Source organism: Lynx rufus, unplaced genomic scaffold, assembly GCF_022079265.1.
Source record: "Lynx rufus isolate CCGP_SWC_20201006 ecotype Redwood Valley unplaced genomic scaffold, mLynRuf1.p SCAF_9, whole genome shotgun sequence".
Taxonomy (NCBI): Eukaryota; Metazoa; Chordata; class Mammalia; order Carnivora; family Felidae; genus Lynx; species Lynx rufus.
Genome location: NW_025814897.1, coordinates 68,734,467 through 68,758,170, shown reverse-complemented (window position 1 = coordinate 68,758,170; position 23,704 = coordinate 68,734,467). Strand labels below are relative to the sequence as shown.

The following is a 23,704-nucleotide window of genomic DNA, read 5'->3' as shown; positions in this document are numbered from 1 at the left end:
GGCCAACAGAGCTGTGATTAAGCATCGCACTTGACTTTGAGCTTCCTGGCATCCGAGGCAAAAGGGAAATGTGATGTATGGCAAGGCTTTCCTTATCAGAAAGAAGGAAGCATAGAAATTCCTAGGGGAGGCAATTTTTTCCTGGCACTAAATTCTAAAAGAACTGTCTCACGTAGGAATTTTGACAGAGAACACAGTGTTGCAATGAACAGTTTACTCAGTAATGGTCTTGTGGTAAACACGGAAGTAAAATTCATATGGCCGGTTCTTGCGATAACTTTCAGCAAAAATGAAAAGACAAAAGAGCGAGTAAGTAATAGTGATTTTATAGCCGACTAAGCTGAGCTAATAACATGGACATACTGTGTTTAGTGGGCAAACAGGACCAGAAAAGAAATGGGTAACTGGCATAACTCTTGAACTTTCTCTGCAGAATCAGTTATCTCTTCTCTGGCCAGGCTGAGGGTTGTTCAGGGCCCTGTTCTGCTCTCACAGTGTTAACTGTTACAGCCCTGGAGGGCGCTGGCCTCCAGCACCAGGATACCCATCCTGGAGGGACTCCGGCAGTGCCCCATAGCATGTCCCCCAGAGTCTAATCTGCTCCTCATGTGGTTAAGGAACCAGAAGACTATCTTTCCTGAAAGGTGGCAGAGAAGTGCAGATCCTCAGGTGGGTGGGGTGTGGGCGGGAACTGGTGGGGCCATCCAGAGCATCAGGTCACAGTCCACCCCTGCTACGCAGTGAGTAAATTTGGGCAAGTTATCAAAGTCTTCTGAATTTCCGTTTTCTTGTTTGTAAAACAGGAATGACAAAATCCACCTCATACAGTGAGGACCGAGGGAAATGGCAGACATAAAAATCCCCAGCCTGACGCCTGGCATGTGAGAAGAGCAAAGTGAATGGGAATTTCCATTCCCTATAATTCACGATGGCACAAACACAGCATGCGGGGAAGCGTGTCCCTGGACCTCCCCTCCCCACCCCGAGGCACCAACAAGAGTATTTATAAAGGTCTTGGAAGGCACAGCCACATCTACAAACAGAGCGACCTACTGTGTCCATTTTCCTCATAGCCGTGATTTCAAATACCTCATCGCAGAAATTCTCATACGTTCACACCATAGTGCATCACCCAGTTTGCACCCAGCAGTGGCCCAAGGGTGCTTTGCCGGGTCACGGCGTTCAGGCTGGAGCTCCTGTCATTCGCCTTTCCTTTCTCCTACCTGCTCCACCAGTCACATGACCAATTTCCTCCCTTACAAGCGTGGGGATGAGATGGGGAAGGGTGAATGGAGAGGTCTTGAAAATACTCCCTCTTCAAAGCATGCCCACAAGTGCCCGTGAGGTGGGCTGGGTGATGGGGGAATGTGGTCACGCCTGGTGCTGGTGTCCCAAACAGGGGTGTGGGGACCTGCAGGGCTGGGCTGGGGTAACAGCTCACCCGGCCCAGGGCTGCTGGAAGGAGCCACGGGACCTCGTATGGCAGGAGGTCCCAGGAGAGGGGACGGTACAGAAGCAGGACAGGGAGCAGCAGGGAGGGGGTGAAAACAAGGACAATGGAGAGAAAGGTGGGAAGGGACCCTAAGCGAAGTGGGCAGGCCTGGAGAAGTAGTTTTAAATTAAGACAGATGCAGGAGGATGAAGGTGGGCCCCGTTTGCCACACGCATAGGTACTGAAGACAGGCTGTGTCCTCAGCAGAGAGGAGGGACAATGAGAGACGCGGCAAGAATAGTACAGGGCAGGGAACCTGATGGGAAGAGCAGTCACCCCTACCCCCCGTGCTGAGCTGAAAGGAAGGCTGGAGATCAGAAGAGGTCAGGCAATGGTTTCGAATGAGGTTGGGCTCAGCACTGGGAGACCAGCTATGATGTACGCTGGCCTCACCCACCTGGAAACAAGGCTCCCTCCCCCCATGGCGAGACCAAGCCTGCTATATCCAGGAGCCTTCGCCTATATGAATGTGGGCCAGCCCGGAGAGGGTGCCAGGATGACAAGCCACCCTCCTTGTGAGGGAGAGCAAGATGGGCAGAGTTGGGAGCCCAAAGCCATCGTTTCCTGAGGAGGAACTTCACTCTCCCTTCAGTAGCCATGGAAGACCAGAGGTCAGTAGGAATAGGTGGGGAAGCAGGTCAGTCAGTCATTCAACACACATTCACTCAGCACCTCTGTGTGCCTCCAGAAAGATGCTGACCCATGCAGGGAGAGGAAACGAGAGAGGACTTGCCATTCCTCTGGGAGCATGACAAGAATGTTAATTTGAGTGGCTCGGGGTAGATGGACCAGCTCCCAGCTATGCAAATGCTACAGAGCTTGGCCGGGCACATGGAGACTCCTGGCCAGAGCTCCTGAACCAAAGAACTTTCCAGCCCTCTCACGTCCAGCCTGTGGGCTAGAACTTCTAGAGGAGAGTTCTTGTCTTATCTTAAAAGCCCCTCAGCACCAGCTCAGAAGATGCCCCTGGACTCTCTGAGGGGAAAGAAAGCCCCAGTGAGGACACCCACGAGCCTGGGATCTGCTCCCAGATCTTCCACCGTCATTATGGGGTTAGAGTGAGTCACGCTTGCCCACCTGTGTGATGACAGGGACGTGGGGGTATGGAGGGGCTTTGACAACTGCCAAAGAGTTGAATCACCATGAGCAACATGTCGTGGCCTGGACAAATGCCCTGGGATGCCCTGAGGGAACCTTAGTGTCCCACAGGCTGGAGTACTCAGCCAGTGAAATAAGAAACCCCTGTCAAATTCTGCCTGACTTCCCATGGTGAGAAGTGGGTGCTGACAAAAGCCTCCTCAGCCCCTCCTTTGCAAAGGTTTCCACTGTTCCTGAAGCCCCGGACCCCTTCACTACCTGCCGTTGGCCTCTCGATGGAGGAAGCAACTTTGGGAGGGATGCCCGTGGAATAAAGGAAAGAAGGGGACACCACCCCACCTCCCCCAGACCGGGTCAGCCGTGGGGCACCAGATGCCAAAACCCACTGCTCACACATCTGCTGGCTGTGTTCAGTCGGCTCCTTTCAACTCCCATCCACCCCATTCACAGCCTCCTGTCTGCAGCTCAGGCTCTCAGCAAGCCCTGAGCCACGCAGAGGAGGCCCAGGGGAGGGCTGGGTTACTAATGCCACCCGGCCGGCTGCCAGCACAAAGTGGTCAGAGGACAGGCACATTCTTCTTCGACAAGCGACACTGAATAGTCACCATGCCGCCTGAGCTGCAGGCCGCCACCCGGAGGGCAGGCTGACCTCGGACTGCATGATCGTTATCTTGAGGCTACAGCAGGGGCAGCAGGAACAGAGGCTCTGGATAGGTTGGAAACCTGCCCAAAGCAGCTTCCAGCCCAGGGCCCACCACTCTGTGTGCTCCTTTCTTCTAGCCTCGTACTCGGTTTAAACATGAAGATGCACAGGCAGGAAGCAGAGGCCAGGAAGCCAGCAGGACCAAAAAGCAGGTGTCCAAACCAGACAGAAATGATAGAGGAAATCTACAACTCCCCTATAGGCTCCAGGCACAGGGCCCGTTGCTCTGTATACCTTTTAAAATTTACTCCTGCAAACAACCCTTTCGGACAGAAACCATTATTCCTGTTCTACAGATAAGAAGACCAAAGTTCAGGAAAGTTAAGCAGCGTTGAGTCACAGTCCTGAGTTAATCCGTGGCAGAGCCAAGATTCAAGCTGAGCCTTTGTGCCTGTGAGAAGAGAGGGTTCCACCGGACATTACGACAAGAGGGCCACATGTGAAATTCACCAGTGAATGTTGTCTCCGTGTTCCACTCGGACAAGGAGCCCACAGCTGCCTCCAAATGACATGAGACCTCCCAGGAAAGGGAGCAGGGTTGAATGAGACATGGAGAAGGAGAAGACTCGGCCCATCTCCTGGTGAAAAAGGCTCACACCAACAAGCAGGGGAGGGTCTGAGCCTCCACCGCCACCCCCCAGCGTTCTGCAGAAACACCTCTGCCTGTATCGGCTCCTTCAACTCAACACTCACACGACACCACGCAGAAGGAAAATGCTGGTCCTTTTCTTGCCTCCCGCTTTGCTCGGTTTCTGGCAGGATGGCATCTTGCTCCCACACTTGCTGGGTCACAAAGGGAAAGACAGGACACCCCAGCCAAGAGATACGTACGTTAATGATGACACCTTTGTCGAGCAGGCTCTGCTTCTTGGCAGTCATGACGAAATAGTGGGTGCAGTCCTTGTAGTAAACAATGTTCTCCAGATCAATCCCTGCAGAGAGAAGTATGCATGGACTCAGTTTGATTCCCTCAGCGCTCGCTGTATGCCAAGAGCTCTACTTTGCTGCGTTACAGGTGCCGTTGTTTCCCTGAATATACTCATGTTGGGCAAGTTTTTAAAACACACAAGGCTGGGAAAGAGAAAACGGAGTGCTAGAATTTACCTAACTCCACACAGCTAGCTTTTATAGCCCCACTAAGACCCTATGTGCTTTTTCAATTGAGATATAATGGACATGTAACATGTTATAAGTTCAAGGTGTACGATATATTGATTTGGTATATTTATATATTGCGATATGATTAAAGCGCTTTAAAAAAAAAAAAAAAAAACCTCAATGTCCTTAGGGGCTGTGGACCAGCACTTCCAAGTTAGAGCCAAGCGCTGCAGAAAGGCCAAGAGTTGTCCACAGCATAGCAGCAAAGCAACAGTAGTCCCGGGATTTGAACCCCAGCCGGTCTGATTCCCAATCGCCACCGTGCCCTCCATGTGACCACAGAGTCAGAGAGTGGTGTCAATTCTCCCAAGGCTGTGCTAAGCCATGTTTCTCCCGTTCTCCTGCGTGTGGGAAAACCCAGGTGTCCTGGCAGGAACAAATCAGGTTGGAGGGCTGGGTTGTATCTTTTTGTACTTCCCAGCAAATGCAAAAACACTCGAGAGACTAGGTTTCTGCTTTTAAAACAAAGCCGTAGTGCCTGGCCGAAGCATCACCTGAGAACTTGGAAGTGTGCATGATCAGAACCCCACGTAGGACCTACTAAATCAGAAACTCTGATGGTAGGGCCAGCAATCTGCACTTTGACAAGCCCGAGAGGGGATTCTGATGAACGTGCAAATTTAAGAACTGGCTTAGCTTCTTTGGAGAGAAAGGAACAGACACGTAACAACTTTAACAGCAGCCGACATAGAGGTGTGCTGGGTAACCAGAGGAACCCCTTTATTACTGTTAAATAGGAAACAGCCATCAATGCAGAGGGCTCCCCTGAGAATCAGAGGAAATTCATCCGTGTCACTGTGAAAGGGGCACTGTGAAACAATGGCCAAAGGTGACCGTCCCAGCAAAATGTAAAGGAAACTCACTGAGACATTTGGAAAAACACACTCAATGTCCTGTCACAATTCATATTTGGTGGTTTATTGAAGTATTTATCTTCTTGGTTTTGGAGAGGAAGGGAGGGTTGGACAATTCTTAAATCATTCAGAAGAACATAATACGCTGAATGAAAACATTCTACAGAGAACTGTGGGCTGATGGGGGCCGGGGCAGGGAGGGGAAGATGGGTGATGGGCATTGAGGAAGGCACTTGTTGGGATGAGCATTGGGTGTTGTATGTAAGTGATGAATCATGGAAATCTATTCCCGAAGCCAGGAGTATACTATATACACTATATGTTAGCTAACTTGACAATAAATTATATTTAGGAAAAAAAAAACAAGAAATAAAACATAAAATACTAAAAAAAAAAAAGAAAAAGAAAAGAAAAGAAATGAAAAGAAAAAGAAATGAAAAGAAAAAAAGAAATGAAAAGAAAAAGAAAAAGAAAAAGAAAAAGAAAAAGAAAAGAAAAGAAAAGAAAAGAAAAGAAAAGAAAAGAAGAGAAAAGAAAAGAAAAGAAACCAAAAAACCCCGCTCTAATAAAATCATGCCACTGTGGTGAAACTCAGAGGATCGCCCAACGGGCACACATCATAATGGCCAGTGAGTGGTACAGTCTGGCTCAATAAGGAATCCCATTCCTAGAAACTAACTTGAAATATTCCCGGGGAGCAGTCTGACCTGTAACAGTGCACAACTGGAAGGTCTATACCAGAGGCCAGCAGACATTTTTCTGTAACAGGCAGATAGTAAGGATTTGGGGCTTTGTGGGCCATCAGGGTCCATAACCACTCATGGCCACAGGTAGCAATGTCAACAAGTGGGTGTGACTGTGCCCCAAGAAACTTTCATTTATGGGCACTGAAACTGGAATTTCATGTAACTTTCGATTTGTTGAAAAATAGTCTTCTTTTGCTTTTTCTTCAGCCATTCAAAAACATTAAAACCATTCTTAGCTCGAAGGCAACACAAACATGTGGCCGCCCATAGTTTGCCGGCCTCCAATTTAAATGCTTAGGCGGTGACAGTGCATCTACTTAGTGAGCTATTCTGTGGCTGCAAAACTGACCATCAGGAGGACCTGGCTGCAGTGTGGACAATATTTCAAATGTGATGCTGGAGGAGAAAATCAGATTCACAAAGAGTATTGACACCCCGAGAAGAGCCAGAGCCCTGTGAAAAGTGGGGCTACAGGCAGACGATTATTGAAAAGAAGTATGTGAACATGAGAACTCTTTCTGTGCTAGGTGATACTCGGTGTGGATGACTGACTTCTGGTATGAAAATTTTGTCCAACATTGTTGTTACACTGCCTTTCGAGGAGAAATACCTATTTTAAAATCAGGTGAAAAGAAAAATCTGGGATTTACATAATTGGCAGGAGCGTTTCCCCCCTCTTTCCCCTCCCTGGGCTGGATTTCTCTGCACCATCTTTCTGACTGCCTGACGTACTAGTTGTCTGTTTATTAACGGTCTCCCCCAGCAGAATATAAGCTCCAAGAGAGGGGTCTCGTTTTGCCCACCGCTCTTTCTCAGGCCCTTGAACAACAGCTGGCACACAGTAGGCAGTCAATAAATATTTGTTGAGTAAAGGAATGAGGATCTTCTTTCCTCAAGGCCCACGGCTGGGGGACACTGATGCGCTGGGGTGAGTACATGCTCCCTGGGCATCCCTGGATGTCCCTGGTGGGGAAGGGCGGCTGGCACACTGCACAGAAGTACCTACACTTCTTCAGGGGCTAACCTCAGGTTACTGGCTCCCTCCTCAGAGGGCTCTCTGAAGCTCACGGTGACGTGGGCATAGACCAACCTCCCTGCATTAGGATGGTTGTCCCTCACTGGACAAGGATCCACTTGGGGAAGGGACCATGTCAACCTCAACTCTGTATCCCATGATACTGATACTGGCACGTAATGTGCACTGAGTAAACGTTGACTGAGTAAATCCATCTCTAGCCATTTTCATGTACAACAGCCAGAACTTTTTCTCAAGAATTGCCCTTGTCCTTGAAGGAATCCTACCCATTTCTCTCCTAAGGAGAAGTCTGGGCTTCTGCTTTATCAGAGTGAGGCTCCCAATCCCCAAAACTGGGACAGCCCAGCATGGACATGGCCTGGTTTGGAGAAAGGTGAGGGTCCCACCTGTTTCTTCTTTAAGGTCCTGAAAAAACTTCTGGTTGAAGATGAAAGCCACCCCGCTAATCTCTTCCACCTTGGCCTCGGCTGTGCTGTTTCTGTTTATGAAGTTGGCGGTGATCGCAATAGCCAGCTTCCCACGGAATTCTTTTCTTCGGAACCCTGCATGAGGCGGAGAGAAAAAGGGAGTCTTTCTTCTGCAATTGGTGGGAAAAGTGAAAAAGATTACTGAGGAAGCTATTCTCAGATGCCTCACGGGCCCCTGAAACCAGAATTCTGCATCTGTAGAGAATAAGGGCAGGTGGAAATGTCAAGGTTTGTACCTGAGGAAGAAACGCATCACCAGAGGCCTAAGTCAGTGGGACTTTTTCCTTTCCTGAAATCTATAGGACCAATTATTCTGGTTAGGCTTCCACAAACAAAAGGCCAAAGTGATCTTCCTAAAGGCAATCCGAGAGCTCATCCTTTTAAAGATTTGTTAGGGGGTCGCCTGGGTGGCTCAGTTGGTTAAGTGCCTGACTTCGGATCAGGTCATGATCTCACGGTTCGTGGGTTCGAGCCCTGCATCAGGCTCTGTGCTGACTCTCAGAGCCTGGAGCCTGCTTTGGATTCTGTGTCTCCCTCTCCCTCTGCCCCTCCCCTGCTCATTCTCTGTCTCTCTCTGTCTCTCAAAAATAAATGTTAAAAAAAAATTTTTTTAACGAAAAAGATAAAGATTTGTTAGGCGCTGTTGCTAGGTACATTCATGACACATGCACTTTGAACTTGACGATTAAGACTATATTGTTAGCATTCTTCATGTTTTCCCCCCTTTGAAAAGGATTATGAGACTCAATTCCTGTGGGATGGGGATTTTAAACTTAAAACAAATTTTTTTTAATGTTTATTTTTGAGAGAGCGCGAGTGAGCGGGGGAGGGGAAGAGAGAGGAAGACGCAGAATCTGAAGCAGGCTCCAGGCTCCGAGCTGTCAGCACAGAGCCCGATGTGGGGCCCGAACCCACACACTGTGAGATCATGACCTGAGCCGAAGTCGGACGCTTAACTGAGACACCCAGGCGCTCCTGTGGGATGGGGATTTTAACAAATTTTCTATTTCCAGTCTCCAGTGACTGGCACACGGTCCACACTCAATAAATATAGAATGAGTAGACAAAATTTTAACTTGCAATTGATTCGTACAATGATTCCTTAGGGTGCTTGTAAGTGTCAACGGTTTAGCTTTTTAATGGCGGTGACAGAGAGGACCCCAAGCAGCTGGTCAGACTTCATTCTTCTGGCAACCCCCTTTCTTTCTAGCAGCTGGCTAGCCCACAGTCCCCAGTTTTCCCTCTGTCCCAGACGCCATGCACTTTGCTTAACTCAAGGCGCTCATCACATGAGCAGGCTTGGCGGACATGCCTCTGTCTTCAACCTCCTCTGAGAACTGCCCCCACATTTGCTCACAGTATATGCAAACCTCATGTGCATTCCCAAACTTCGGTCAAAAATCCCTTGGACTGGAAACCTTGGGTTTTTATCTCAGTACCTCCTCTTTTAAGTCATCCTTCATCAGACTTTTATCGAAATGATCAGAAATGGCCATGATGGTCTAGTCTGGTATTTCTTAACCGGGAGTGACCTTGGCCCCTAGTTAGGCAAATTGTGGAGACATTTCCGGTGGCTACAGCTTGGGGGTGCTACTGGTGTCTAGCAGGGAGAGGCCAGGGATGCTAAGCATCCTACTGTGCACGGGACAAAAAATGATGTGGCTCCAAATGCCAACGGCGTCAATATGGAAAAACCCGGCTGCAGGTCTACTTATTTGGTGCTAGGCTGCCTAAGTGGCTCTTCTCCTTCTTACCTTTCTTTTCCTGTCCACGAAATGCCAAACTATACTCAGACAGGGTGTGGATTTTGGATTTGCAAATATTCAGACTTAACAGTTTTACCAAACCACCAAAATATCCCCATAAATGCTAACGGCACAATATCCAGGTTAGCAGCTTAAAAGGTCTTTGTCAGGTATTGGTTATTGATTGCAGGGATGGGGCACGTGTAGGGATGGAGGAGAAGAGAGAGGCACGGGAGCGGGGAAAGGGTCCTCATGGTCCAGCAAGTGGTAGGGCCCAGCTAGGCAGACCACACCTCTGGAAGCCTCCAACATCGACCGTCTTTCAGGGAGTGAGTTCTGTCCTCAGAGGAGATGCCCTCCCGGTCAGACCTCTGCAGCCTGCAGCCTTTAAGCAGGGCAAGCTTGAAGAGCAAATGTAGTCCCCAGTCTAAGAGATGCCATGTGAGGCCATTTTGTCCACCATCTGTGGTCTCACGCGGATACAGTTAGTGCAAATCCATACAACCTACGCACCAATTAATCTCGGCAGGGGGCGGGTGGAGGGGGAGGGGATTGAAGGCATTTCCTGGCAGTGGTGCTCCTCTCCCAACCTGATTAGCCCTTACTCCAAGAAAACGTGTTATGCTTCCAACTTCAGAACTCAGGGAAGCATGGTTTTGCGCTTTGACAGTCTGGGGGAAACAGATCTTACTGCCCAGCAGTGAATGTGCTGAAAAGTTACAAAAAGAGATGGGCTCCTCTTTCTGGAGCATTACACGTGACAGTGAAAGAACACACTCATAGTAGAAGAACGGCTGTCTTAGAGGAGGTATGAAAGTTCTTAGTGCCATGGATTGCACATTGACACGTGCTCAGTAATTGTATGCTGACTCTGAACTTCCCTGGCACTTTATCTTTATAAAACACTTTTACGTGTGAGTCCTTTCCTAGCCCTCAAAATGATGCTCTGAGAAGATTCTGTTATCTACATCTTCCAGGTGGGAAAAGTGAGGTTCAGAGACAATGAAATGCTCAGCCTCAGGCACAGCAGGACAATCTGCCCTTCTGTGAAGGCCCCACCCAGCTTTAGCACGTGCCATCTCGCTTTTGGGCACTGCCCCCTGCCTCACTCCCATACCCCCTTCCTCAGCTCCAGGAACAGTCTTCACCTTCCAGCGTGTTCCTGCGGCCATCAGCGCCAATGATGACGTCAAACTCAAAGTCCGACAGAGCGTGGTCCGCAGGGAGAAATTCTGCCCGCCAGCCGATTTCTGCCAGAACAGAAAAATGATTTGAGTTGGCAGAGAAAGGTGGGAGGCATCTTGGTGTCAGCCAGGAAAAATGGATAATACCCCTATGTGTAGGCACCCCAGACAGAGCTGCCAGAGGAAAGACCCAGAGTCATCCCAACTCACACTCTCATCTGGACTCCTTCTGGCTTTAGTATCAATTCAATCCGGGACAAGGTAAACCAGCAGCGTCAACCCTATGCTTGATGTAACTGGTTTCTGTGCAGGTTGGGAGACTATCCTCAGTGACTCTTAAACTAGTCTTACTTGAACCTTATTTTTCCCAGCGTTTTCTACCTTGCTCTCTTCATCTTCCCCTATATTCCTCCTTGCCCTCCCATTACTGACCAGACCCGGAGGATGTGCAGGGTGTAGAAACCAGTTTGAATTGCCACTTCATTATGGTCAGAATGTTCTGTCGGGCAGTACACAGCCTTCTATGATAACATTTTCAGGTAAAATCTTGCTGGTCACCCATAACTGGGATTTAACATCCACCAGAGGTTTGAGAGAGGCTACCAAAGCCACCTAAAGCCTCTTCTAAATTTTCAAATATCCTGGGCTGAGGACAGGAGAAGTCAGAACTGAATGAGCACATGGAGCTCTGAGGTCTCTGACATGAAGTTGCCCAAACTGAAGGTCCTGCCTCAGCAGAAGATTTTGATAATAAGATGCAGAGGCATCAGGAACAAAGTCTCCGTCCGTGGTGTGTGAGAGATCAGCATTTACATAAACATATTAAAGGAGAAAGGGAAGCATTACTAAATAATAAGACACCCACAATGGGCGAAGTTTGTGGTTTGTAAATTATACTTTAGTAAGGCTTAAAAATATTACATGCCAAATTATATCATGAGCACTTATTTCATATTTTCTCTAGAAGCTTCACATTTCTAACTGGATTTTAAAATATCATATGGGTACAAAATATCCAAGTAACTGTGTGTTTTCCCACATAGCTGGAAGAGCATAGGAATGAACTTTATCAAACAACCAAATGTAGGTCTTCTATCCTAATTACTTATTACTTCATTTGTCAAATTACTGCCCCCTAGTGACAGGGTAACAAAATTACAGGTTTAATGGCATAACCAACCCCCGGTGGGGAAGAAGAGAAAAACTAAAGTGGTAGGTAGCCCTGGTCCAAAAAGGTAAAATATCCTTGACAGAATTATACCAAACAGTCCCCAACAAGAATAACTCTTACAGAAACATCCTCTGAGAACTACAAATGCGATTTCCATTTTGCGATATCTGATTTCTAGATATGAAAGGAAAAGTATACTGTACTTTGATTTTCTTGATCTTCAGGAGGCTCTAGAACCTTCACAAACTCCACATTCACGTGGATTTCAACGCCCAGCATCAGGGCCACCTTGAATAGGATGAGCTGCAACTGACGAATACCTATTAGAAAGGAAAGGGGAAAGAGAAGACGTGTCAGCAGTAGTGCTTGAGTGTCTCCTGCATACAGGGTACTATATAATCACTCCTCGATGATCTCTGCGCATAGTCATGTACCAACCATGATCACTACCGAGAACTAATTATGTGCCAGCCACTCGGTGTTTTCTCACTTAACCCTTATTGTGACACTTTGGGATAATTATTCCCATTTAATGGATAAGAAATTGAGGCTCAGTGAGGTGAAGTGATTTGCTTAAGGTGACACAGCAGCAAAACTACAATGTGGACCCAGATCTGTCTGATTCCTACACTGTGCTCTAGCTTTTAGATAATGCCATAATAATGGAAGCTCTCTCTTTCCTGCCTCCTTCCTGAGATAGGCTATAAGTTTGACAAGGTAGAGATGGAAAGGGGAGTAGACAGAGAGAGTAAATGGTCACAAGTAAAGTCAGTGATAAAATGGTTCATCTCATGGCAGACTGAGCCTAAGCTCTTAGCCACCCACGGTCAGGGGTGGCTGGGGAATTCTCCCTATGGAACTGGGCTCGTGATAATTCACCTCCCACCCACTCTTCTAAACTTTCCCAGTAAGTGTCACCTCCTATCTCTCCCTTGGCCCTGCCATTCAGCACATGTAGGGATGTCTCCAAATATTTTTCTATAGAGCAAGAAACTTTCTGTGGGTCCCTCTGTATTTATTGGGCTTTGTTCATTTAACATTTACTGAGCATCTGCAATGGGCCAGGTGCCATGGGAGGCACAAGAGATATGGAACTCACTCTAGTGGAGGAAACACATGTAAACAGACTGGGTCAGAGCATGGTGATTGGGGGCAGGGGAGCAGCAGAACAGCACCTGAGCTGCAGTCCCAGAAGCCAGGAGAATACCAGATCCCCACAGACAGATTAAGGATTACAAAGAGGCGCTTGGGAGTTAGGAGGCTTCCTGGGGGTGGAAATCTCTGTGGAAATCTCTTTGGCAGGGTGGTGGGGGAGAAGTCAGATTACAAAGGAAGGAGGCATGAACAGGAGAGGCACAGACAAAGTCTATATCCTCCCTTTCTAGAATAAATGTTTTGAAATAGAAAACGGTAAAGGAAATAACAGAGGGCTTGGGGGAGCAGGAAGCCAGGAGGGAGAGAGGGGAGCTGAGCGGCCAGCTCTGCCTCCTACATGGGGCAAGAGGAAGGAATGGGTACTGGGGTGGAAGCGAGTGCAGGAGGAAGGAGGGGGCTGGGACTGAGGAGTACCCGCCAGTGGCTTCTCTCCCCCAGAGCACAGGAGGAAGGCCATCTGCTCAGAAGGAGGCGGCTGTGGTGGGGGTTCAGAGCAGCCACCTGGGGACTGGAGGAGGATGCTGACACAGGACCATGGAGAATTGCTGAGCAGTGCTGAGGGCTGGGGCGCCACTGGGACTGGAGGCCACGGTTGGTCTGGAAAGAAGCCAATCAGCTGGGGCTCAAAGAACCCAATCCCCCTTCCTGCCTGGAAACAGGCCAGGTCTCTCCTCATCATTTCAAGGTTGCTAATCTATCCTGTTCCAGCACACATTAGGTGTTCAAAAAATTCTCCCTGCCTCCCTTCTCACAGGCACTGGAATTGCTCTTGGCAATGAGCGCCCTGAATGCCAGAAGCTGGGATCCAGAGTCCTGCCAGTGTTTCTGCATACTGGGACTTTTCTAAGAACTAGGGGTTAAATTGGAGCCCCACCAATGGGGCACAGAGGGGCTCCTGGCCCACAGGGAAGGCAGCCCAACAGACTGGGGCCCTCACAAGGACCCAGCTCTGCCTCTCAGGAAGCCTTGATGAGAGAGTGGCACTCAATGTTGTCATCCTGGGTTGGTAACCAACAAAAATTCTTCTGTGGGTGGTAGGGAATACCCTGAAAGCTGACACTGCAGCCTTATGGGTGAATCCAAATTTCTTTCCAATGGACTCCTGGAATTTTCTCATCCCAGAGTGGGAATAAAGTGTGGGGCCACTGCTGATAGGTTCTCTTTACTTGTGACTAAATTACACCCTATGTGGTTGACCATTGTCTCCAGTCATTCCTCTGAGCCCCACGCCCTTTCCCGTCGGCTCCTGTCCTCATGAGAACATGGCTCTCAGGGTTCTCCTCCCGCCCACTGGTTGAGAGACTGAACCCTGAAGTTGGGGACCCCGGCCACTTCTTGCTCACTGTACACCAGCAGATGCAAAGCACTTCCCAAGTACCTACTACTTGACAGGCACAGTGAGAAGCACATCACAAACTTGACCTCACTTAATCCTGGTCCTGGTAGGCAGGCATTAATCACATGTGTGGGAGACAAAACTTGGGGCTTGAGGAAGGTCAAGGAATTTGACCCAAGTTACACAGCAAATGGGCAAGACCAATTTGGGGCCCAGATCTGTTCAAACCCTTGAACTCTCCCCATAGTATCAATCTCCCTGACTTTTATGGGTCACAGTCTTATATACAAGGTGGCTAAAGACCTCCTCCCTGTTAAGCATTAGGGGAAGTCTGTCCTACAGCTGGTCTGCACAGATCTTGCCTGGAGAGACCCAGGCCTGAGGAATGCAGAGCCAAAGGGCCTCAGTGCTCACCTTGCCCTACCCAAGCATGCTAAGCTTACAGGGCTGGCCCAGGGCCTGGAATCCATGTTCTCTCCTTCCCCTCCTTGTCCGGATGAACACCTATCATGATGCCCTCTCTCTTTTTAAAACTCAAGGAAACTTGGTACGGAATCTGCCGATTGTGTCATTCCTCTCTTCTAAAACCTGCCGTCGCTTCCCCCAGCACCACAACACAACATCTAAGAGGCCCACTCAATGGTTTTGTGTGCCTCCCTCTTCTGAACTCCTCCAGCAAGTCTGACTACTCTATTAAAGTGCAGTTTATTGTTGACAAGATCGGTGAGCTCTCTGAGAGTGCAGACCATGTCACTTGTCTCTGTTTCGGTTTCCCACACTTCATTCATTCAACAGAAGTTTACCAGACATCTACTATGTGCCAAGAACTCTTTTACACCCTGGAGATACTCTGGTGAACAAGACGTGCTTACTGCTCCGTGGGGCATACCCAGCATAGATGCCAGCACGAGGCACAAAGCAGGCCCTTCATGAAATGTCTGCCAGTTGAATGCATGGATCCCCCAGGGACTTGTAAGCTGGAACATCCTGGAGACTCCTTAGTGTGGAGAGATATGCCCCACCCAGGGTCAGAGCCCTCCCTGAATGGGATGCCACCATTGGCTCTACTCACTGATGTGGTCAATGGAGCCAGCGCAGAACTTCCCGTAGAATTTCTTGGCTCCCAGTCCCCGTAGGTCATGGATGGTGAAAGGCCAGAGGTGCAGCACATTGTTCCTGGAGAAGGTGTCCCTCTTCTCCACCACAACCACTTTGGCCCCTAGGTAGGCAAGTTCAATGGCAGTGCGCAAACCACATGGTCCTCCCCCAACAATGAGACACTGCAGAGGTAAGAGAGAAACACTCAGTGATCTCTAGCATTGTGGACACAAACTCCTAGTCAACACCTAACTGGTCCACGCAAATCAACCAGCAAGTACAAACCAAGCACCTTTTTGGGACCTGCCATTCATCCACCCGAGGTACATTATCTGTGGGCCTAACCAGGCACTGTGCCACACCCTACAAAGGACACAGAAGTAAAAGGACTTGGGGGGAGCACAGATACACTTGAGGTTCCGAGTCAGACTGAACTGGGCTTAAATCCCAGCTCTGGCATTTGATACCTTAGCTTCCTCATCTGTGAATGGGTCTATTGCTCTTTCCTTGGGGAATTATTGAAAATAAGATTCCATTAAAAAAGCTTATGGTGCATCTCTGTGACCTTGGATTAGGCAATGATTTCTTCGATGTGACACCAAAAGCACAAGCAACAAATGAAGAGATAAATTGGACTTTATTCCTAAAAGATTTTGTGTTTCAAAGGCCATAATAAAAAAAAGTGAAAAGACAACCCCCAGATGGGAGAAAATATCTGCAGATCGTCTATCTTGTAAGGGACTGGTATCCAAAATATATAAAGAATTTTACAACTTGCCAATAAAAAAAAAAAAAGACAAACAACCCAATTAAGGAACAGGAGATAATCTGAATAGATGCTTTCTCAAAGAAGATATACAAATGGCCAACAAGCACGTGAAAAGATGCTCAATATCATTATCCACCAAGGAAATGCAAATCAAAGCCACACGAGATACCACCTCATACCCGCTAGGATGACTATAATCAAAAAGTTCAGACAAAAACAAGTGTTGGTGAAGAAGTGGAGAAACTGAAACCCACATACGTTACTGGCAGGCAGATGCTTTGCAAGATGGTACAGATGCTTTGGAACAGTCTGGCAGCTCCTCAAAAACTTAAACATAGAGCTGCCATATGAGCCAGCAATTCTATTCCCATGTTTATACCCAAGAGAAGTAAAAACATATGTTCACACAAAAACGTGCCCATGAATGTTCACGGCAGCATGACTCATTAGAGCCAAAAAATAGAAACCGAAATGTCTATCAGTTGATGAATAAACAAAATGTGGTCTATTGATACAATGGCTTATTCAACTATAAAAAGGAACGAAGTACTGGGGCGCCTGGGTGGCGCAGTCGGTTAAGCGTCCGACTTCAGCCAGGTCACGATCTCGCGGTCCGGGAGTTCGAGCCCCGCGTCAGGCTCTGGGCTGATGGCTCAGAGCCTGGAGCCTGTTTCCGATTCTGTGTCTCCCTCTCTCTCTGCCCCTCCCCCGTTCATGCTCTGTCTCTCTCTGTCCCAAAAATAAATTAAAAAAAAAAAAAAACATTGAAAAAAAAATTAAAAAAAAAAAAAAGGAACGAAGTACTGATATATGGATGAACCTTGGAAACGTCATGCCAAACAAATGACATCAGACCCAAAGGGATACATATCGTATGATTCCATTTATGTAAAATGTCCAGAGTAGGCAAATCCAGGGAGGCAGACAGTAGATTAGGGGTTGCCTGGGAACGGGGGTGGGGTGGGGAATGACCCATAATGGGCATGCGGTTTCTTTTTATGGTGGTAAGACATTCGAGAATTCGATAGTTGTGGTGCTTGCACAGCTTTGTGACTACATTAAAACCATTGAATTACATACTTTAAAAGGGTGACTGATATGGTGTGCGAGTCATATCTTAAGAAAATGCTTGCATGAGAAGAAAAAGCGTATGGTATGGAATTTGGTACACACTAGTGTAGACTCTGTTATTCGCTGAGCCCCAGTCCCTGTCTTCAAGGGAGCCTGAGCCTAGTGGCAAACTTCTGGAGTAAGCAACCAGAGCCCTCTGTGGTTAGTGATTCCTCCTCACCACAGAGACGAGAGGAAGAAACTATTGTCATCCTCATTTCACAGATGGGAAAACTGAGGCACAACGCAGCGAGGGAACTGGCTCCTGGCTTCCCAGATCCGAAGGGACAGAATCAGGATGCAAACCCAGGTGGTCTCACTCCAGAGCCCATCAGGCTGAGCTCCTACTGCTGTACGACTTCTACCAGGAATAAAAAGAAGAAAGAACATTGCAGCAGAGGGGACCATCCGTTTCAAAGAGAAAGAAGTTCTTTAAGGTGGGTAGAGAAGGGTACTTTGAGGGAAGGGAAAGGAAGGAGGGAGAAGAGATGAGAGTCAGTCTGGAGCCAGATGCTAAGGGTCTGAAACACTAAGTGAAGGAGTATGGCCTTGGTCCTGCAGGCTGTGGTGAGCGGAGGTGACAGGACGGGATTCTATACGAGTCCCACACTAGGTTTCAATGGATGCTGCAGTGTTGAACAGGACAAGGGCCCTTCCCCAAGGAAGCTTCAGCCTGTTACGAGAGAAGGGACAACATGTAATGACCTCATTGGTTACGCTGGACAAAAGCCCTTCCATTTAAACAAAATCACGAGGGAGTGCCAGAACCATCTAGACAGGAAAACGACAGTGTTTTGGCTGAAAGAGTCAGAGACCCCTGGGCAGCACCCCGCCCCGCCCCTGGGCGGTCCCTGAAGCAACTTCAAGAGGCAAGAGTGCACCTGGGGCGGATACCCCAGCAAGGCAACAGGGAAAGAGATCTGTACCCACCCACACCTCACTGCTGAACATGTCAGAGGCATCTGGAAGCTTCCCTTCTGCTCAGGATCAAACCTTATCTTTGAAAAATGCACGTCCCTTCCCCTAGCAAATATTCCATCATCCAGTTATCACTCATCTGGGGCCTCTGGGGTCTCAAAGGGCAAGTGCAAACAAGCATATCACAAACTCCCACACCACAATCAGCGTGGCTTACCAGCTGGAACCTTCCAGAGAGTTTGCAGAAACCCCATTAGGGGAAATGAAGTCACCACTGAGATACGACTCACTCCAGAGATGTCGGGGAACGGGCGTGCAAATCCATTTGCTTCCTTTCTGGTTAGAGCACACTGGGGAGAGCCACCGCCCCCACTCCTTATCTCACACCCCAAACAGCTCCTCTGGCTTGCCTTGGCCAGACCATGACGGGCATTTCAAAGTAAGATTCCGAACCCTGACACTCTGAGGTTGGCTTTGGGGTTAAGCCTGGATTCACTGCATTTCTTTGCCATTAGTGCATCTTCTTCTGTTTGCTGAGTGCTGTCACTCCAAAGCCAGGGATGGTGTGGGGGTGGGAGGATGTGGGGGAAGATGGGCAGGAGGAGGAGGAGGAGGGGAGCCCGCCTGCACCCTTCTATCCACCAGGCCTGACCCAACACCACTCCCAGAGCAAGGCAGGAGATCCCTTTCCCACCAGTGGGGTGGGGTGGGGGGTGGGGCAGGGGCTGCTGTGCATTTTTCATGCAAACAGTAGCCAGGGTACTGGCTAAACCTGAAATCCCACCGGTGAAAGGTCAGTTTTCCCACCACTCTGGGCCCCAGCACATACTTTGGGCCTGAAATTTCAGAGACGCCAGGCATACTGTAATCTAAAGTCAAAGCAAATACCAATGGGCCTAATTATATAAAGGGAGCAAATTTGGTGCAGATGTTATCAAGACAGGAGAGAAGGCTTGCTGGCAGGGGCCGGGCCGGTTCCTCTCGGAACACACTTGTTATGATTAACATAGGAACTTAGGAGTTCTGACTAGAGGCCACAAAGCGCAACTGCCCCGGGCCTGGGCAGAGGACAGGAGAGAAGGAAGCTCCGGATGTTGGGTGTAGTGCAAACAGACCCCAGACGCAAAGGCTCATGATAACTCAATGTGAAAAACTCTCCACATTTCCCAGACCCGTCTGGGCTCTCGCTGCTGAGGACCGGGTGCCAAGGAAAGAAAACTTTTCATTAGGACTCAGCCCCGAGGCCTTCCTCGAGCCCCAAGTGACACGGTACATTCTGTCCACAGGGTCCATGCTAAATGTTACCCCGGAGCTAGGCTCTGCCGTTATAATGATCTGCATGTTTCCCAGGCCAGCGTGGGTGCTCCTCAAACTCTCTCCCTGTGTCCCCTGCATTTCTGTTATGCTCAGAGCCCAGTACATGGCCTGGCACACAGGCGGCCTCGATAAACAGTTGGTAGATGCGCATGAACTTCTCACACCCACCCCGCCCACCCAGTTCTGGCTCTCTATCAGTAACTGGGATCTGTGGTTCATGTCAGCCAGGGTTTATGTCTGCCTTTCCCACCCAGGCGGGGGTTAGCTGGGGTCTGCCAAGGCCACCAGCATTACGGACGTCAGCAGATCTGCGTGCTCAGGCGACATCGATTTATTACCCAGTGGGGAGTGGGGCAGACCCAACACCAGCAGGAAATCCATTGTATAGATAAGCTTGGCAGTGCATTCGTGGAGAGACAAACACCACATGGAAAAATCAGCTCTTACTTATCAAGGGGTGGGAGCGGGGGACGAGCAGACTAGCCCACAGTCGAGGCACCGATCATGCTTCAGGCACAGGGCTGGGGCAGCCTCAGCCACACAAGACTCTCTCACGATCCAAGAGGAGCCGAGCAGGCAGTACCCACTTCTTGATGGCATGATGCATGTTCCGATCCACAAGCGGGTGGGTGTATTGGGACCATGCCAAGAATGCTAAAGGTATTCAGTCCCCCAAGGGAAGTGCCGAGGGGACCAGGGGCTAAGCCAGGGGTTAGCAGTCTGGAGATTTGATTTCCGCTTCTGAACTCTGCCTCCAGTTTCCCTGGGGGCTCTGTGTGCAGACGTTCCGGTGAGGAGGGGCACGGAAAGCCAGCGCCCGGAGGCGGCAGGAAGGCCGGGGCCTGCGTTTCCCCAGCGCTCTGCGCCTTGTTGAAAAGGAGGAGTACGGCATCTAAACTCTATGGGCCCAGGACTTTCTACTTGCCAGGCACTGTCCTGATCACTTTATGTATTTCATCGTTCCCACGGCCCTGTGAGGTCAGTGTCCTCATCACCTCCACTTGGTCAATGAGCAAACTGGGGAATGGAAAAAGTGAAGTCACTTGGTCCAGGTGCCCTTAGTATCACCATTTTTGAGCTAAGAAACAGGAGCAAAAGACAGGAAGAAAGTCCCTCGGGTCGGTCACGGGATGAGTAAGTGGTCAAGTTTGGATACAAACAGAGGCAACGGGGGTCCAAGACCTGTGCTCGGAACCACGTATCTGACATGACAGTAAAGCAGACCTCAGGGGTGCAGTCAGGACGAAGGAAGGTGGCTTTTCACCATTTCTCTGCATGGGGCACACCTCGGCCTGCTGAATGGAGCTGGGGTTCAGGCTGGGTGCCCAGAAGGCCTACAGGCCTGGGTCTGGGCTGAGCCTCCTATGCTTCCCTAGGGTGGGAGTTTATGGGCCGGATGGACCTTGAGCTCGTGCAAGTCCAGGAAGCCACCTTGGCAGGTGCCTTGGCAGTGAGGGGTTTGGCCACGGACAATGCAAGCCTTCTCCAGTGCATCTGGGGGGCTGGCGACCCTGGTGGAGAGCCGAGTGATGGGAGGTGAGGCATGGTGCCATCTTCCTGGCCCCGCGGGCCCGTTCTCTGGGGCCGGTTCTCTGGGGCAGCGCTCTGGTTCCAGGGACATGCCGCCCCACTTCCTCATGTGGCTTCCCAGCTTCACTGGCCCTTAGGACCAGCTGCTTATCTGAACCCAGGCAGGAAGGCCCTGTTACTGGGTCACCATGGGTGAAAACAGCTCATCTCAGAATCACAGGATGGAGACTTTGCCATCCCAAGTGCCACCCACACGCTAATATGGAGGGCTTGCGGCAGGGGCCTGGCCCCACACCCCCATTCCGCAGGGCAGCACTAAGTGGAGAGACGTAGCCACTTCAGTTTCTAGCCATGGAGGAGTCTCTGTGGGTTGGGTGGTCAGACAGGGGCTCTTGCCGGGGATTTCAAGGGGCACTCTGGGCAGGGAGCTAAATCTCATCTGACTTGACAGGCCCCGCCCCTGTCTGGCTCTCCTGTATCTGGGTCACACCCAGTTATTCCTGAGTAACAATGAACACCACTCACTAACCTCAGAAATTCACAGAAAGGAAAAGGAAAAAGATATCCTGCTCTCCCTGTCTGCTCTGAAAAAAATAAAAATAAAAATAATAATAATAATAATAATACAAATGCCTCTGAGAAACATTCCATTCCTCCCGGTCCTTCCTTTCCAGTTCGAGCCAGCGCTCTGAGGTGCACCTGCGACCAACCACCACAGGGTCTGCAAATGTTTCATTTGCAAACATTCTGCCCCTTGGCCTTGTGAGTCCGCTTGTATTGGGGCTTTGGTCTCAAGGCGGTGCCGCCTGCCTCTGGGTGCTGGTCATACGTCACGGTCTTTCCCCGCTCGGCACAAGCGCCCTGAAGTCAGGGCATGCGTGCCGGGCCCCATCCAGCCCCCCTGCCAGGACAGCACAGGACCCTTCCTCTGCAGATGTCCAAGTGCCTAATCAACAGTGCCAACTCTGTCCCACCTTTGTTGGTGCCTGTACCTCCCGTGTTGGGAAAATCGACAGTAATCACAGTGTTCCCAACAGGAACAATCAAAACCAGAGCCCACACTGGCTGCCTGCTTACAATGTGCAGGAACAGTGCTAAGCTCTTTGTAAGAAATGTGTCTCGTTTCATTCCTACCGAAACCCTGAGTTAGGCATATTCATTACTATCTGGCACTGGGAAACTGGAATTTGGGAAGCTTATAGGACGTGACCAGGGTCCCAGAACTAGAGCAGGAGCTGACCTGGGACTCCAGAGTCAATGCTTGAAGTCATAAGCTTATATATTACCTCTTCAGGTTTCCAGGAGGTGCTCAGTGGTCTATTGTTAACATGTCCCCTCCTCCACTAAAACATGTAAGGATCGCTGAGCACCCTGTGGGATTGCAGAGGATACGAGAGAAACCTCAGAGACCGGCTGGCTGGGACCAGAGAAAAAATAAAACGGAGATCATGAATGCTGCATTGTTTGGGGATTACCTGTGAAGACTGCAGAAACTTGCTGGAGGGACAGACGGGTGACTTTCATAAAAGAAGTCCCTCTAGAAGAGGGTCCATGAGTAGCCACCCGAGGCCGAGGATGTGGACACTGGAGAAATGCCACACTGAGGTTTGGGCCAGAAAATGGGAGGGTTTGGAGGGAGTGGGCAGCCCAGCTTCCACCCTTGTTCCCTTACAGTCCCTCCCCCGAAGGAGTGGAAAGGGCCTTCTGAAGTCAGATCATTCACTCCCAGCTCACAACCTCGAGGTCTTCCCGTGGCACAAAGAGCTCAAAATCAGACCTTATCATGGCCTTGAGGCCCTGTAAGACCTTGCCCTCTAATTTCTCCTGTCTTCTGCTCCTACCACACTTCCTTCCTTCTCTGCACTCCAGCCATAATGGCCTCACTATGTACACACAGGGCCTTTTTCATTTGCTTTGCCTCCTGTCTGGAACATTCTTCCCTTAAAAAAAAATTATATATAAAACATATAAGATACACAAACATATAAAGTAAAAAATATATTTTTTTCTAATATAAAAAAGGGCATCTATTGCAAAAAATATGTAGGCCTAGTTTTATTTTTCTTCATATTAACATCCAACTTTCCAAACAGCATTTTAAAATTTTTTTAACATTTATTTTTGAGAGAGAGTGCGAACAGGGAAGGGCACAGAGAGGAGACAGAGAATTCAAAATAGGCTCCGGGCTCTGAATTGTCAGCACAGAGCCTGACGCAGAGCTCAAATGCACAAACTGTGAGATCATGACCTGAGCTGAAGTCGGATGCTTAACCAACTGAGCCACCCAGGCACTGAGTCAAACAGCATTTTAAATGTTGGTAAATATTTCCAGATGTACATGTATATTGTTCTATTGTAGGCTCTTTTTTTTTTCCTGTTTGTAATCTTATAGCTTTATAGTATTTTCTTTACAACATTTTCCCAAAGGTTTTCAAATACACAGAAAAGCTGAAGGAATTTTAGTGAACAAACAAGTACCAACCACCTAGATTCTATAATTACATTTTGCTCTCCTTTCTTTATCACACATTTATTCATCCGTCCGTCCCTCTACCCATTCATCAACTTATTTTTTTGGTGCATTCCAACTAAATTGCAGAATCAGTACATTTCCTTCCAAATACTTGAGGATATCACTGATTGGAGTTTGAGATGTGTTCAATGCTCCCCCCCACTTTTTTTTTAATGTTTGTTTTTGAGAGAGAGGGGCAGCGAGAGAGAGAGAGAGAGAGAGAGAGAGAGAGAGAGAGAGAGATACACAGAATCGGAAACAGGCTCCAGGCTCTGAGCTATCAGCACAGAGCCCGATGTGGGGCT

The 23,704-nt window shown here is 49.0% G+C and overlaps 1 protein-coding gene across 4 annotated transcripts in view; it reads right to left on the bottom strand.

Moving 5' to 3' along the window:
• MICAL2 (microtubule associated monooxygenase, calponin and LIM domain containing 2) overlaps positions 1-23,704 on the bottom strand; it is a 223,342-nt gene that overhangs the window by 122,500 nt on the left and 77,138 nt on the right. For all 4 annotated transcript variants that reach the window (XM_047070161.1, XM_047070162.1, XM_047070163.1 and 1 more), the window contains 5 exons: positions 15,218-15,425; positions 11,858-11,974; positions 10,448-10,549; positions 7,474-7,629; positions 4,125-4,225 (listed from right to left, as the gene is read on the bottom strand). In XM_047070161.1, the coding sequence (XP_046926117.1) occupies positions 4,125-4,225; positions 7,474-7,629; positions 10,448-10,549; positions 11,858-11,974; positions 15,218-15,425 (684 nt within the window). The remainder of the gene's footprint in view (positions 1-4,124; positions 4,226-7,473; positions 7,630-10,447; positions 10,550-11,857; positions 11,975-15,217; positions 15,426-23,704) is intronic.